This window comes from Carassius auratus, chromosome 16 (assembly GCF_003368295.1).
Source record: "Carassius auratus strain Wakin chromosome 16, ASM336829v1, whole genome shotgun sequence".
In the NCBI taxonomy this organism is placed as follows: domain Eukaryota; kingdom Metazoa; phylum Chordata; class Actinopteri; order Cypriniformes; family Cyprinidae; genus Carassius; species Carassius auratus.
In genome coordinates, this window is record NC_039258.1 from 22,120,981 (window position 1) to 22,136,238 (window position 15,258).

At 38.6% G+C, this 15,258-nt stretch overlaps 1 protein-coding gene across 3 annotated transcripts; it reads left to right on the forward strand.

Annotated features, from left to right (window-relative positions):
* Positions 1–559: 559 nt before the first annotated feature.
* On the forward strand, positions 560–11,172 carry ttc29 (tetratricopeptide repeat domain 29). Of its 3 annotated transcripts, none has more exons than XM_026284754.1 (11): positions 560–666; positions 766–843; positions 922–969; positions 1,059–1,231; positions 8,134–8,319; positions 8,563–8,775; positions 9,274–9,359; positions 9,442–9,533; positions 10,349–10,472; positions 10,664–10,887; positions 10,970–11,172. In XM_026284754.1, exons 2-11 carry the CDS (start codon positions 767–769, stop codon positions 10,989–10,991), a joined length of 1,245 nt encoding a protein of 414 aa, XP_026140539.1. In that variant the 5' UTR covers positions 560–666; position 766; the 3' UTR covers positions 10,992–11,172. The 3 variants fall into 3 exon arrangements, with proteins under 3 accessions (XP_026140539.1, XP_026140541.1, XP_026140540.1); XM_026284756.1 differs by having other exon boundaries at positions 561–666; positions 1,062–1,231; positions 10,970–11,171; XM_026284755.1 differs by having other exon boundaries at positions 568–666; positions 763–843.
* The last annotated feature ends 4,086 nt before the right edge of the window (positions 11,173–15,258 follow it).

A 15,258-nucleotide genomic window follows, 5' to 3' on the forward strand; every position in this document is an offset into this window, starting at 1 on the left:
AAAGTCAGCTACATTCACACGGCTATTGATAAGAGAATAATTCTGTAGCAGAAATCTCATAAATTATGGGTACAACAAAACTTGAGCGCGGTAATATGATTGTAAATTAATAAATTCCTTACATTTTGCGACCGTAAATCATTCCATTATTCGTAATCATTTATACTGCGCTTGCTTTTCAAGCTATTGAATCATATTTAATTTTCCTTATATCTTATAACTTTAACAATAAGCATAAACATTTCGGGGGGGGGGGGAGTTGGAAAGGGTTGTTCTAGTCACTCTCAATTCTATAAAAGACGAAGCTAAAACTGCTCTTTTGTGGCGATCTATAAAAGAAAATACTTGTGTGTGTGTGTGTATATATATATATATATATATATATATATATATATATATATATATATATATATATATATATATATATATATATATATATAGCCTATATATAGCTATATATAACCACTGCTCTATATATGACGTGTGATATGTCAGTTCTAGATCTGTGAATATAATCAAAGTCCTTCCATAAACTGTATCTGATGTAATAGACTGAAGAGAGAAAGAGAGAGTTGAGCGGAAGTGAGCAGTGCACAGTCGCTATAGCAACGGAACTCCATTCTGTCAACGTTACAGATACAGAAGAGTCACAAATCTGACAAACAGGTGATGTGTGGGCACTTCATAAGCTTCCTCGTGTCTGTTTAAAATAAGTCGCTGTCACACACTTATTTTAACTTTTGTCAAATGTTTGTTAATCAGCAGCATGTCTTCAGCGGTGAGTGGATCGAGGACATCAGACATCTACAGTCCTCATAAACACAGGCTAACACCGATGTCTAAGTAAGCTCTGCTCATCAACGCTAGAACTGAAACACTTTGCCTTCCAGTAATATCCAGACTGATTCTGATTATGTTTAGGTCCAGCGCGGAACGGGTGAAGGAGGATCCCGTCCATCCAGCTGCAGAGTAAGATCTCATCTCTGGTTTCAGAGTGGTTCTAGTTTGTGAGATGATTGTTATACTAACCGTAAGTCCCATTCATTCCTGTCCCGCTGGAGGGTCCCGGAAGCTCTGCGTCAGAAGGTGTGCGTGGATCTGCTGCGCGAGGGCTTTCCTCGCGCGTTCGCGCAGATGTTCGCGCTGCTGCGGCGCTGGGACGCAGCGGATCCGCTCAGACTGCACACACTCCAGCAGCGCCTCGCGTCCGCAGAGACCGCCGAGACACACGGTGACAGCACACACGTTCATAGCCACTATGGGAGGCCCTTTCAGCATAAAAACGTCCCAGCTTTACTCGTCGTAATTATATTTTTACTAGTAACAATTCAATTAAAGAGCTCTATAATTTAATTTCTACTAGTAACAATTACAATTATAGAGCTCTATAATTCAATTATTACTAGTAACAATTATGATTATAGAGCTCTCTAATTGAATTCTTACTAGTAACAATTACAATTATAGAGCTCTCTAATTGAATTCTTACTAGTAACAATTACAATTATAGAGCTCTCTAATTGAATTATTACTAGTAACAATTATGATTATAGAGCTCTCTAATTCAATTGTTACTAGTAACAATTCCAATTAGAGAGCTCTACAATTCATTTATTACTAGTCATATGTCTCCATTGACTTCCATTCATTTTGAATTATAGAGCTCTGCAATTCAATTGTTACTAGTAACAATTATGATTATAGAGCTCTCTAATTGAATTCTTACTAGTAACAATTACAATTATAGAGCTCTCTAATTGAATTATTACTAGTAACAATTACCATTATAGAGCTCTTTAATTGAATTCTTACTAGTAACAATTGAATTACAGAGCTCTTCAATTGATTTATTACTAGTAAAAATACACATTAAAGATATGTGTAATTGCAGAGCTCTCTAATTGAATTACAGAGCTCTCTAATTGAATTGTTACTAGTAACAATTGAATTAGAGAGCTCTCTAATCGTAATTGTTACTAGTAACAATTGAATTACAGAGCTCTGTAATCATAATTGTTACTAGTAACAATTCAATTAGAGAGCTCTGTAATTCATTTATAGAGCTCTATAATCAAATTATTACTAGTAAGAATTCAATTGCAGAGCTCTCTAATTGCAATTCTTACTAGTAATAATTTAATTATAGAGCTCTCTAATTCAATTTTTACTAGTAACAATTTGATTATAGAGCTCTATAATTAAATTACAGAGCTCTCTAATTGAATTGTTACTAGTAAGAATTAAGTTACAGAGCTCCATAATTCAGTTCTTACTAGTAACAATTAGAATTAGAGAGCTCTGTAATTGCAATCTTACTAGTTCAAATTGAATTACAGAGCTCTACAATAGCAATTCTTACTAGTAACAATTGCATTACAGAGCTCTGTAATCGGCGACATATCATTATGCTAATCGTGCCTTATGCATATTCAACTGGGGTATATAAACAGGCAGGCGGGAAATTTTGGCGCCCCCAGCTGACATGGACGAAGTACACGGTGGAGAGGCAGGGCTGAGCAGTCTGCAATATCTGCGATTTGTACACAATACCATTTTAAAACCCCCAGGACGTCTCCTAACAAAATAAAAGAGAAAATGCAGATAACACATTCATAAAAGAAATTATAGACATATTAGTGCTTTTAGTGCAAGTTGTCTAAAAACAATCTGGTGCTTCCTACACTCAAAAAAATGTACTTTCACTTTTGCCAATTTACTTTAACAATGTGAACTGAATTTAGTCTAGTTCATTCAACAAAAAAGTGTGTATTGTCAGCTTTACTTAAAAATGATTTGTTCAGCCAACATAACTGTTGCATAAAAGTAACAGATTAATAAAACCAATACAGACTTGAATCTCATTGGCTGAGGATTTTGCAGTGTATTATGGGTAATTGTTGTTCTGTCACCCTCTTGCAGAAGTGTAGCACCATTAGATAGGTACCTGAGTAATAACAGATGACAGTTGAGTTAATGAACTTGTTCTAATGTAATTTAGAACAAATCACACAAATAAGTTGTTTGAAATGTAATATTGCATTTCAAACATGTGTTTGTGGTCTCTTAGATGAACCTTAATTGAGAAGCGGTGTTTAATTGCACTGATCGACTGCACTATTATTAATGGAGTCAGTGTTATAGTCTTATTAAATCCTTATTTTAGAGGGCGGTTATAACTTTTACGTACAATGAACTGAATTGTTGTTTGTTGATTCTACTAAGGGTTGTTAATTTAGTTTACTTTAACATCTTTTGTAAAATGAACTAAATTATTGTTTGTTGAGATTAGTTAAACAAATTGTGTGGAACCTGTTACCCATAATATTTTTAATTAAACCCAACATTTCATTATTCTTTAGTGATAATGTGGGACACTGAAAGGTCTATGATAAAAGTCCAAAATCTATGATAATGATGATAGTAATAGTAATGATAATAATAATAATGATATTGATAATAATAATGATCATAATAGTAAAAGTTCTGAAAAGGCCAAAGTCTATGATAAAGGCCAAAATCTATGATAATGATGATAGTAATAATAACTATAATGAAAATCGTCTAGTAATTATCTTGGTTATGGATGGATTGATTGATAATTGAACATCATCAGACAAATAATACAATATGATAGTTTTTATGCATTTACAGTGGGGATCGAAAGTTTGGGCACCCCTTGCAGAATCTGTGAAAATATGAGTAATTTTCAAAAAATAAGAGAGATCATACTAAATGCATGTTATTTTTTATTTAGTACTGTCCTGAGTAAGATATTGTACATAAAAGATATTAACATTTAGTCCACGAGACAAAAAAATTGCTGAAATTATTAAAATAACCCCACTCAAAAGTTTGGGAACCCTTGGTTCTTAATACTGTGTTCTGTTACCTGATGATCCACGACTGTCTTTCTGTTTTGTGATGGTTGTGCATGAGTCCCTTGTTTGTTCTGAACAGTTAAACTGAGCAGCGTTCTTCAGAAAAATCTTTAAGGTCCTGCAGATTCTTCAGTTTTCCAGTATCTTTGCATATTTGAACCCTTTCCAGCAGTGACTGTATGATTTTGAGATGCATCTTTTCAGACTGAGGACATTTGAGGGAATAAAACACAACTATTTAAAAAGATTCAAACATTCACTGATGCTCCAGAAGGAAACAAGATGCATTAAGAGCTGGGGGGTGAAAACTTTTGAACACAATGAAGATGGCCAAATTTTTCTTATTTTGTTGAAATATAATTGTTTTCCATTTAGTTCTGCCCTTCGTAAGCAACAGAAGATACTTGTATGTTTCCCGGTACACAAATTAAGTACAATTTACCTTGATCTTCAAATTCCAAAAGTTTTCACCCCCCAGCTCTTAATGCATCTTGTTTCCTTCTGGAGCATCAGTGAATGTTTGAATCTTTTTAAATAGTTGTGTTTGAGTCCCTCAAATGTCCTCAATGTGAAAGGATGTATCTCAAAATCATACAGTCACTGCTGGAAAGGGTTCAGATATGCAAAGATGCTGGAAAAAATAAAGTGAAGTAATTTTTCAAGCATTTACTTTTTATTTTAAATGCAAATAAAAGTAAAAATAGTAAAATAAAAAAGTAAAATAGTTTTTTATATAAATTAGACATTTTGACTAGACATAAGAAGTATTTGGTAAGATTTAGATTTTTTTTTTTTTTTTTTTTTTTTTTTGCAGTGGACCTATGAATTTAACATGATTTAATGAGTTAAAATACTCAACAGCACTCCATTTTCTGTTTTAATGTCAGGAAATAAAGTTGATACCCATGTAGTGGAGTTGGAGGATTTAGATGAGAGCAGATCTGAGAAAGAAGGTAATGGCGTAGACATGGGGCAACAAATAGAAGAGGAAACGGCCAGTAAAGCCTCCAGAGCAGAATCAGATCCTGATTTATCGTCAAATAGTGAAATCGATGACACTGTCTTGGATGAGGACTATACACCTGAGAAAGATGACAGCCCAGATAATGGTAGTGATACAGACACAGCTCAAGGAGCTGTCAGTGAAGGAGATGCAGGAGATGTACTTGAAACTTCTGCTGTTCAACGTCATAGGCGCCCAAGGCCAGATATGTGGACGAGAGAGCTGATAAAGGAGAAGCGTCTTAAGGGGGAGAATTAGAAGAATCCAATGGGACAGGAGAGACCACCAAAGACCATGGGCCCACCCTACACATCACATCACTGCTTAAAGTCAGAGAAACTGACTGAATAGCATGGAACAGATATCTTCAACAATTTCTGGTCCATGCCTTTCTGGGAGACACGCAAGCTGTATATCCAGACTCTAGTCCAAAATGTGCCCATAAAACAGAAGAAAGGTGGTGTTGCATCTAGGAGAACAAAGTCCCTATTATACCACCTGCAACTGGCAGATAGACGTAAACTACCTGTGTGTAAGAATCTTTTCTGTTCAACACTTTGCATCGCCCCCAGAACCATCGGATCATGGTTAAAATCCAAAACTGATCCGTGTAAACCCGAGATCAACAAGACTGGCCCATGTGTGCCCATATCAGATGTTGACCAGACCTTCCTGAAAGAATGGCTCTCTGGACTGCCTACAGTCCCATTCCATTACTGCCGTCAGGACAAATTACACATCTTGGTAATATTTAGGAGAATAAAAAAACTTTGGTTATGTTTGCACAGCACCTAAGTGGAACTTCGATTAAGGGTAGAAAAGGAAAACAGTGGTTAAGGTTAGACATTAATAAGAAACAACTTGGTTAGGGTTCACAAGTTACACATCTTGGTTACAATTAGGAGAGTAAAACAACTTTTGTTATGTTTGCATTTTATATGTAAGAGAAAGTCATGGCATATTCTGCCTAAGTCACTTTTATGGTTAGGCAATTTAATGATGGATCTTTTTCTTTTTGCATACTTGTTCACACATCTGGTTGAATGTACTGTTATAATATCAATAAAAAATAACAATGTGATTTCTAAAAAAAAAATTTTTCTTGTTTACCAAAAACATTGAAATATAACTTTTCTCAATTATGATAGGAGACTAACAATAATATATATTTTTATATATACAAAAGAGTTAAATGCACAGTCAGAATTCCTCAGTGTTCTCTTGTTCATTTTACTTAACAACAAACACATGCAACCACAACAGGCATAAGCTTATTTGAAGGCAAAATATAAAACAATATTGCAACCTGGAGAAAAAAAGAAGAAAAAAAAAAAAAAACTTGAAAAAAACTTTAGGCTAGATTTAACCTCGAGTCACAATTTATAAAAAAGTTTAAGACTATTTGGCCTAATGTTTTCTATTTTACTAAACAACAAACACAATCATTCTATTATTGCATATCAATTCTAAACACTGTAAATATTCATCTCAGGCATCATCTTAATTTTGCTTTAATGTGAACATGATTAATGTTACCTAAGTCTGTAAAATATTTCAGGATACTTTAGAACCACGCTACAGGGCTTTTATTTTGAAACGCACTGTTGTAGGCGGGATATCTGCAATCTGTTTTGCATCTCATGAATAGGAGTTTCTACTAGTAATAATACAATTATAGAGCTCTGTAATTGGAATTGTTACTAGTAAGAATTGAATTAAAGAGCTCTCTAATTCAGTTTTTACTAGTAACAATTACAATTAGAGAGCTCTATAATTCAGTTTTTACTAGTAACAATTGAATTAGAGAGCTCTCTAGTGGAATTGTAGAGCTCTGCAATTGGATTATTACTAGTAACAACTGAATTACAGAGCTCTGCAATTGTATTCTTACTAGTAATAAATGAATTGTAGAGCTCTCTAATTGGAATTGTTACTAGTAAAAATTGAATTATAGAGCTCTTTAATTCAGTTGTTACTAGTAAGAATACAATTGCAGAGCTCTATAATTCAATTAGAGAGCTCTACAATCATAATTGTTACTAGTAAAAATTGAATTATAGAGCTCTATAATTGTAATTGTTACTAGTAGAAATTAAATTATAGAGCTCTTTAATTGAATTGTTACTAGTAAAAATATAATTACGACGAGTAACGCTGGGACGTTTTTATGCTGAAAGGGCCTCCCATATAGCCACACTATAAACTAACAGTACAATGTATGAATATATGTATTTTTACAGTTTTTGCATATGTATATTGAAATGTACACTTCATTGCACTGTTCTAGGATGATGATCCACAGGGCAACTTTGTACAGTGTTGCTGTCAGTGGGCAGCAGCTGAGAGACACAGGGCCCATGCAAGAGCGATTTAAAGTATCCAGACAGAAATCTGTTACCCATTCTCAATCATAAAGTGCACAAGCAACATTGCTCAAAAAAATTGCCCCGTGTATCATCAGCCTAAGGGGAATGCAGATGTTCATAAAATTATTTAATTTAATTTATTTTATTTATATAGCACAAATAAACACAACAGAAGCTGACCACAGTGCTTTACATAATATAAAACTAAGATACATATAAAAAAAAATAATAATAATAAAAAATAAACATAATAAAGAGTTGCTAAATTAGATGATGACATTGTAATTTCCTGATGATGAGTTGCCACTATATTTTCTGTTATTTTATTTCCTACAGTTTCGGTTGGGACAAGGGGATGTTGTTAATGTTATATCATTTGTAATAAAGGGAAAAAATAAATATTTGTCACCATAGCTTATATTTAAGTAATTTCTTTCTGAACAGACATCCATCTCCACTATATTTTAAAAGTAATAATACATCGCTTATTTGTGAGCCTGATTCTTAGATTAGATTTTTCAGTGTCTGTATTTTTCTTTTTTATATAATCACAAATGAATGTGTATTAAACAGTTAATGACTTAAAAGGGTTATTCAGTCATATCAGATGTACTTTATCCACCTGTTGTTGTTTTTTATAAGGGGGTGCAGCCATTTATAACTTGATGGTTACACTAATTAAATTTCTCTAACACTAACACTTTCTGTTCTATTACTGTTTGATCTACTATTTGTCTTTTTATTTATTACATTTTTTTTACCCTTTTACACTAGAGCTGTTTATTCTGTTTATATGCTATCTACATGTTTTCTTATACCTAATTTTAAACAGTTGTTACAACAATTAAACAGTATGTAATAGTTCTCTCTCTATTTCCTGCTGTAGGACAGTACGGAGAGGCGTATGACAACCACATGTTCTTGGCCAGGTTCTTCACCGAGCCGGAGGACAAATGGTTAAAGCATCATTTCATAGAGCTGGCCCTCCATTCAGCTCGCAAATTTAAGATGGACTCTGGCAAAAGAGAGGCTGAGGCCAACCTACACATTGGCCAGGTTTATTTAGAGAAGGGTAACATACACACACAGTACTTCAGTACAGTATACTGCCTCTTTACATTCAGATTCACAATTCCTACCTCAGTTCAAATTTAAATCAATAAGACTACACTGAACTGGAATTTAAAAGACATTCTCAATTCAAATCAGCGTTTCTTTTAAATTGTGGGGAAATTGTAAAATACACCTAAACAGAGAAAACAAAAGAGAAAAATAGAAAGGTTGAATGTAGAGATGTTGTGCGTGTGTGTTGCAGGTCAGCTGGAGCGAGCACTAGAGCATTATGAGGTGTTTTATCAGCTGACCATGGGCCGTACGTGGCAGGACCCCAGCGGGCGCATGCATCACTCGCGCTCATGTGAGGAGCTCCAGAAGGTGTTCACGCTGCTGGGACAGAGACTGCTTCAGGAACAAGACTACACTCATGCAATTAAGATGTTCAACAAGGCTTACCAGATGGCTAAAGAGTGTATGCACACTCCGTTCACACTGACACTATTGCACATTAATTGCATTTCGTATTAAGAGTCTATTAAAATGTTTACATATATCCCCAAACCACATATTATAACAATGCTGCCAATATGAAGTTAGTGGACAGAAATCTTGATAGAAATCACTTTCCATGGGGCAACTCATAATTGTGTGGGATGCATGGAGCCTAAACACATTACTGATTAACTACAATTGATAAACTATTAATTACGAATAACTAATAGTGTTTGCAAATGATTTCTGAGTGCTTTATTATAAAGTATATTATGACAATAAGAAAGATTCATCTTATACATTTGTACTGGAAGTACAACCCATTTATGATCAGGTTTTCAAACTCTTGGCCAGTTGTGCATGCCATGAATAACATTAGGGCAGCAGAAGGAACTTCCACGTCAGATTTCCAGCAGTAAAACCACACAGCCCCTAAAGCACAGTTTAATGACTCTTCCTTTTGTTGGCTGTCGTCTAGCGGGAGATCGAGGGTCAGAAGGAGAAGCCGCTTATAGACTGGGCCTGGCGTATCAGAGCACTGGAGACCAGAAGACTGCTAAACAGGTCTGTTCAGAGCAATCACACACTCTGCTGGTTCATTCTGTAACTGTCATTTGTTCTTTGAGGTTTTTGTTGCTTGTGTCAGTTTTTCAGCGTGTGTATGGAGATCGCCACAATACTTGAAAATGCAGACAGCCTGGGAAGAGCATACGAAGCCATTGCCAAATCTCTGGAGAGGTAGATGCACATACACACACACACATCTCACATTTAAAGCTGAGATGTAAAGCTTGATTTCTAAAATAATGACTGTTTGAAGAGACCGAGAAACCCACTGTTTTGCAATGAAAAGGTACAAAAAATGATAAGTAAACATGCTTCTGGACATATCAAAGTTCAGTTTCCTGGGAATTTTGACATTAACTGATATATAAATTGAACGGAATATAAGCTGCTTTGGATAAAATTTAAAAAAAATAAAACATTGTCAAAATGTTGAACACTATTCATAGTTGAAAAAAATGACATGCATTGGACTGCTGATGGTGCTATAGAGCAGAAAATTAGATATGTGCACTGATCTATTATGATAGTGATAGTTGTTCGTGAGTCCCTTGTTTGTCCTGAATAGTCCTTCAGCTCCCACAAATTTGCACACACAAATGGCAAAGCACACAAGTTTGATTTGCCATCATTTTGTGTATTTGAACCCCTTCCAACAATGACTGTATGATTCTGAGGTCCATCTTTTCACACTGAGGACAACTGAGGGACTCAGTTGTCTGTAACTATTACAGAAGGTTCAGACGCTCACTGATGCTCCAGAAGGAAAACTCATGCATTAAGAGCCACTTGTGGAAACCAGTCAGATGGTGGCAGTACAGGAACATGTGTCTACATGGTGAATGAAAATATGTTTAATCAGTACTGAAAAGTCAGTGGTTTTTGGTCAATAAAAATGTAATTATGGTTCTTGGACCCTGATAACTGATCAATTATGACTTATCAGTAACCATTTCTTTCTAAAGCTTCTGTGTGTTTGTCTGTTACAGTGAAGGCAAACTAACAGAGGCAACTGAATATTTGGAGAAGTTTGCAGAGATTTCTCTAAGCAGCAAACAGGACAGGAACCTTGAAAAAGCCTGCATGTGCCTCGGAAACATCCTCAGCTTGAGAGTAAGAGACAGAGAGCTTAGATTTAATCCTAACTGTGGGTTAAGAAGTTGTGTCCCAAACCCTAGTGAGCTGCCTACATAGAGAGCATTATAAGGCATCATTAGCATATGCTGCATGAGATCTTTGTGAACTTTAGGAATGTTTATAGAGTTTTAGTGTTCCTGTATCAGCATGTTTATTTCTGTACATAGAAGCAGTATGATGGAGCTCATGAACATTTTGGACGTGCGTATGAGATTGCGTGTAACCTGGAGTCAGTGGTCAGGCTGCAGAAGGCTCGGGTGTGTGCGGGCAGCGCTCGTGCGCTCAGCATGATGCAGACCTATCACAAGCTCATAGAGACACCAGGACGCCAGAACATCAAGACAATCATCAGCTGGAAGAAGATGAGACACGGCAGCTTAAGTGCACCATTGTGAGTGGACTCACATCACAGTTATCTGGATTGCTTCGGTGTGTCAGATAATGCACAACCTTACTCTCTTCTTTCTTAACAGAGAGGAAGAAATGAAGAGATGAACAGTGGAAGGCAGATGTTTGTCTGAAGGCTGAATAAAGTACTATGATCTGTTTCAAATCTGTCTTTTAGAGAGATCCATGTGGAAAAGAATTTAAAAGAATATACTGAAAACTTGATTTCAAATGTACTTCAAAGTAAAAAATAAATAAATTTTTAAAGGGACACTAAGTAGGAATTACTCCCATCTAGTGGTGAAATTGTATTTTGCATTCAAACTAATTTTGCTCTCCACCGCCTGGCTTTTTCAAATGCGCGTTACATCTACGGTAGGCGATATGTACCAAAAAGCTTTGACGGGATGTCTTCTAATAGCACTTCGTCGAGTTTTCCTTCAGGTGAACAGGTGTGTTATTTCAAACAAACAGCAACATGACCATAAACAAACGAATGTTACAGTTTGAATTACTGACTGTGGAAAACATGAAATATTGTAATTAGTAGTTATGTCTTCTTTATTCGTTATATTTTCTGAATAATGAAAAATTCGGACACAACTGTATTTCTGCACAACATCTGTGCATTAATGTCTTGCAAGTATAAATGATTTATCAAGTATTTAAGATATGACACATTTAGAGAAAGATTTTGATCCATTTGAAGCCAGACATAAACAAAAACCTCCCTAGGTTACGAATGTAACTTTAGTTCCTCGAAGGAACGAGAAGCTTAATCGAGCACTTTTGGGGAACGCCTTTGGCAAGAAGAACTCTGAATATCGTGTGCAATCTGTCCAACGGAAGAGCGTGACTGTTGTGAATATTGACCCTTATCTTAAATTTTTTTTCTTTCCCATATATATATATATTTGTACTACATATCCCACAATTCCAAGTAGACTACAATACCCATGCAAGTGCCCTACATTACCCATACACTTCCTGGTCAAGGTCTATAAGTACACCTCACTTCCTTTCATTGTTTCTCTTCCTTTGGTAAGGTGTGGGTGTTTGAATGGACACCCAACCATGTCCTTTGAGTCCTTTCCTTAAGATGCGTTAAGTAAGTTTGTTTGCCAATTTATTGTTTGGATCGAGTATATATATGTATTTGTTTATGAATTGAGTTGATTTATTTTATTCTACTGTTTGTAGTGACTTAAGACCATCTTGTACATCCTGTACATCTTGTACATGTTGCCCATCCAGTTCATCCTGTCCATCCCCATGTTATGGGAATTGTCCATGAATAATCATCCTGAACTTAAAATAAAAGAGAGCAAAGGACTGGTATCTCTCCGGTGTTTTAATCAGACACACCATCAAGTTTCTACACCTCCAATGAACTTTGGATATATTAACATCTGATATCCTACAGTGACGTCACAGACAGGTTGACGTAGAGACCAGGAAGCTATAAAAGCACGTGCCACGCAGCTGGCTTCAGCTTCGAGTAGGGAAGCAAGCGCTGGCAGGGGTGCTGGGAGTGTGGCTCTGCGACGCAGCGTCTCGTTCCTTCGAGGAACTAGGGTTACATTCATAACCTAGGGACGTTCCTCTTCAGGAACTCGAGCTGCGTCGAGCGCTTTTGGGGAACGATGTGCCAACGCTGCCAGACTACCAAACCCCTGCCTAGTGTGTATCCGAAGAGCACAGCTAAGGCGAGAGGACAGAAGAGCCAGGAGCGGCTCACATATCAAGATTTTAAAATCTGGCAAATGTAGAGGGCGTTTGCAGCATTGCAGATGGCCAAGAGGGACACACCTGCTAGAAAGGCCTTAGAGTCAGCCATATTCCGTGTAGAGTGAGCCTTGGCTCCCAAAGGAAGGGGAAGACCAGAGGACTCATAGGAGACGTTGATAGCCTCGACTATCCAACAACTAAGGGTCTGCTTAGAGGCAGGGGAACCCTTTTTAGGAAGACCGTAGCAAACAAGCAATTGGTCAGATTTTCTCCAGAGGGCAGCTCTGTGGACGAATGCGTCCAGTGCTCACACTGGACACATACAGTTTAGCTGCTCCTGGTCTGGCTCCCGAAAGGGAGGAGGGCAGAAGGCCTGCAGTACGATAGGTTGTGGTGTAACAGAGGGAACTTTAGGAACATAACCCGCTGGGGGGTATAAGAATGCTTTAGCCATACCAGGGGCAAAGTCTAGGTAGTTAGGGGCCACCGAGAGGGCCTGAAGGTCTCCAACTCTCTTTAGAGACGTAATCGCCAGTAACAGGGCAATCTTAATGGTCAGATGTCTATCTGAAATATCTTGAATTGGCTCGAATGGAGCTTTGCAGAGAGCCTCTAATACCACAACCAAGTCCCACGGGGGAAAACGGAACCGTACTGGAGGTCTTAGCCTCAGTGCACCTGGCGGAAACGTGTAACTAGGGGGTGCCTACCCACTGACTGACCATCGAAAGGGACGTGGTAAGCAGCTATGGCCGCCACTTACACCTTTAGGGTGGAGTGAGTTAACCCTGCAGAGAGCCTAGCTTGTAGAAACTCCAGAACTGTACCAACTGGGCAGTTAACAGGGTCAAGCTGGTGGTCTCTGTACCATGAAGTGAAGGGTTTCCACTTCAGGACATACAGTTTCCTTGTAGAGGGAGCTCTGGATTGGAGGAGGGTCTCAACAACCTCGGTTGAGAGACCAGAAGCTAAGAACTGTGCCCCCTCAGGGGCCACACCCACAACTTCCACAGCCCTGGGCGAGGGTGGATTATTTTGCCCTGCGCCTGAGAGAGTAGATCTGTCCTAATCGGAATCTCCCATGGAGAGCCGTCGAGGAGAGAGCTCAGATCTGCAAACGATTCTCGGCCCGGCCAGAACAGGGCTACTAATAACAGACGAACCCCGTCCTGGCGTACTCTCGCCAGAACTCCCGGGAGCAGAGCGATGGGGGGGAAGGCGTACAGAAGAAGCCTCGGCCAAGTCTGTGTCATGGCATCTAATCCCAGTGGAGCTGGGTGAACTAGAGAGAACCAGAGGTGCGCACCAATACATGACAGCCTCTCAGGTCTGGGAGGAAATATTTCAATGCTCGATACACTGCTAGCATTTCTAGACAATTGATGTGCCATGTCAGATAGCGACTGCTCCACAGACCGCCTGGAAGGGTGGCCACTCATGACCGCACCCCAACCGTTGAGGGACGCATCTGTCGCTAGCGTTATACGGCGACCAAGAGCTCCCAACACCGGGCCCTGATTCAAGAACCAAGTTTTCTTCCATATGTCTAAGGCACAAAGGCATCGCTGCATGACCTTGATAGTTTGCAATGGATTTCCCCTCAGGGAAAACCCCTTGGTCTTGACCCACCACTAGAGGGGCCTCATGTGCAGGAGGCCAAAAGGTATCACGTTGGACGCAGCTGCCATGAACCCTAACAGTCTCTGAAACTTCTTGACAGTGAGTGACTGGCCTTCTCTGTCTGTCTTAAATGAGGAAAGGAATGACTCGGTCCGAGCAGGAGACATACGTGCCTGCATCGTGGTCGAATCCCATACTACGCCTAGATAGGTAGTTCTCTGAACTGGAGAAAGTACAATCTTCTTGGCGTTCAGTCTCAAACCCAGCTCCCCCATATGGGCGAGAACGACACCTGCTCTGACTGACCTAAAATCAACCAATCGTCGATATAATTCAGAATGCAGATGCCCTGCATACGGAGGGGTACCAGAGCTGCATCTACACATTTCGTGAACGTGCGGGGTGAGAGTGCAAGGCCAAAGGGGAAGTACTCGATATTGATAAGCTGCCCCCGAAAGCGAACCTCAGAAACTTCCTGTGTTGTGGAAGGATGGATATGTGGAAGTATGCGTCTTTGAGATCTATTGTGATAAACCAGTCCTCGGATCTGATTTGAGCTACAACCTGTTTGACATTGAGCATTTTGAACTTCAGTGACATTACTGAGAGATTTAATTGACGTAAGTCTAAGATCGGACGCAACCCACGATCCTTCTTTGGAACTATGAAATACCGGCTGTAAAACCCGGACTCCCTGTCTAGAGGAGGGACCTCGATGCCCTCCTTCCCTAATAGGGTATTCACTTCTTGTTCCATCACCAGAGCCTGCTGGGGGCCGACGACTGTCGGTGTAACCCCATTGAACCTCGGCGGTGGACGGCCGAACTGAATACAATACTGTATACCTCTTTCTACTGTGTGCAGGACCCATTTAGATACATTTGGCAGTAGTTTCCACGCTGCTAGATAATGAACAAAGGGAATCAGTCTCTCTAGACTGATCTCTGATGTAAGAGGCCCCTGACGGGGTGGCGAGCTTCCCAGCTCAACTACGCTCGCGGGTGGACATAACTGGGAGTGACGCTCA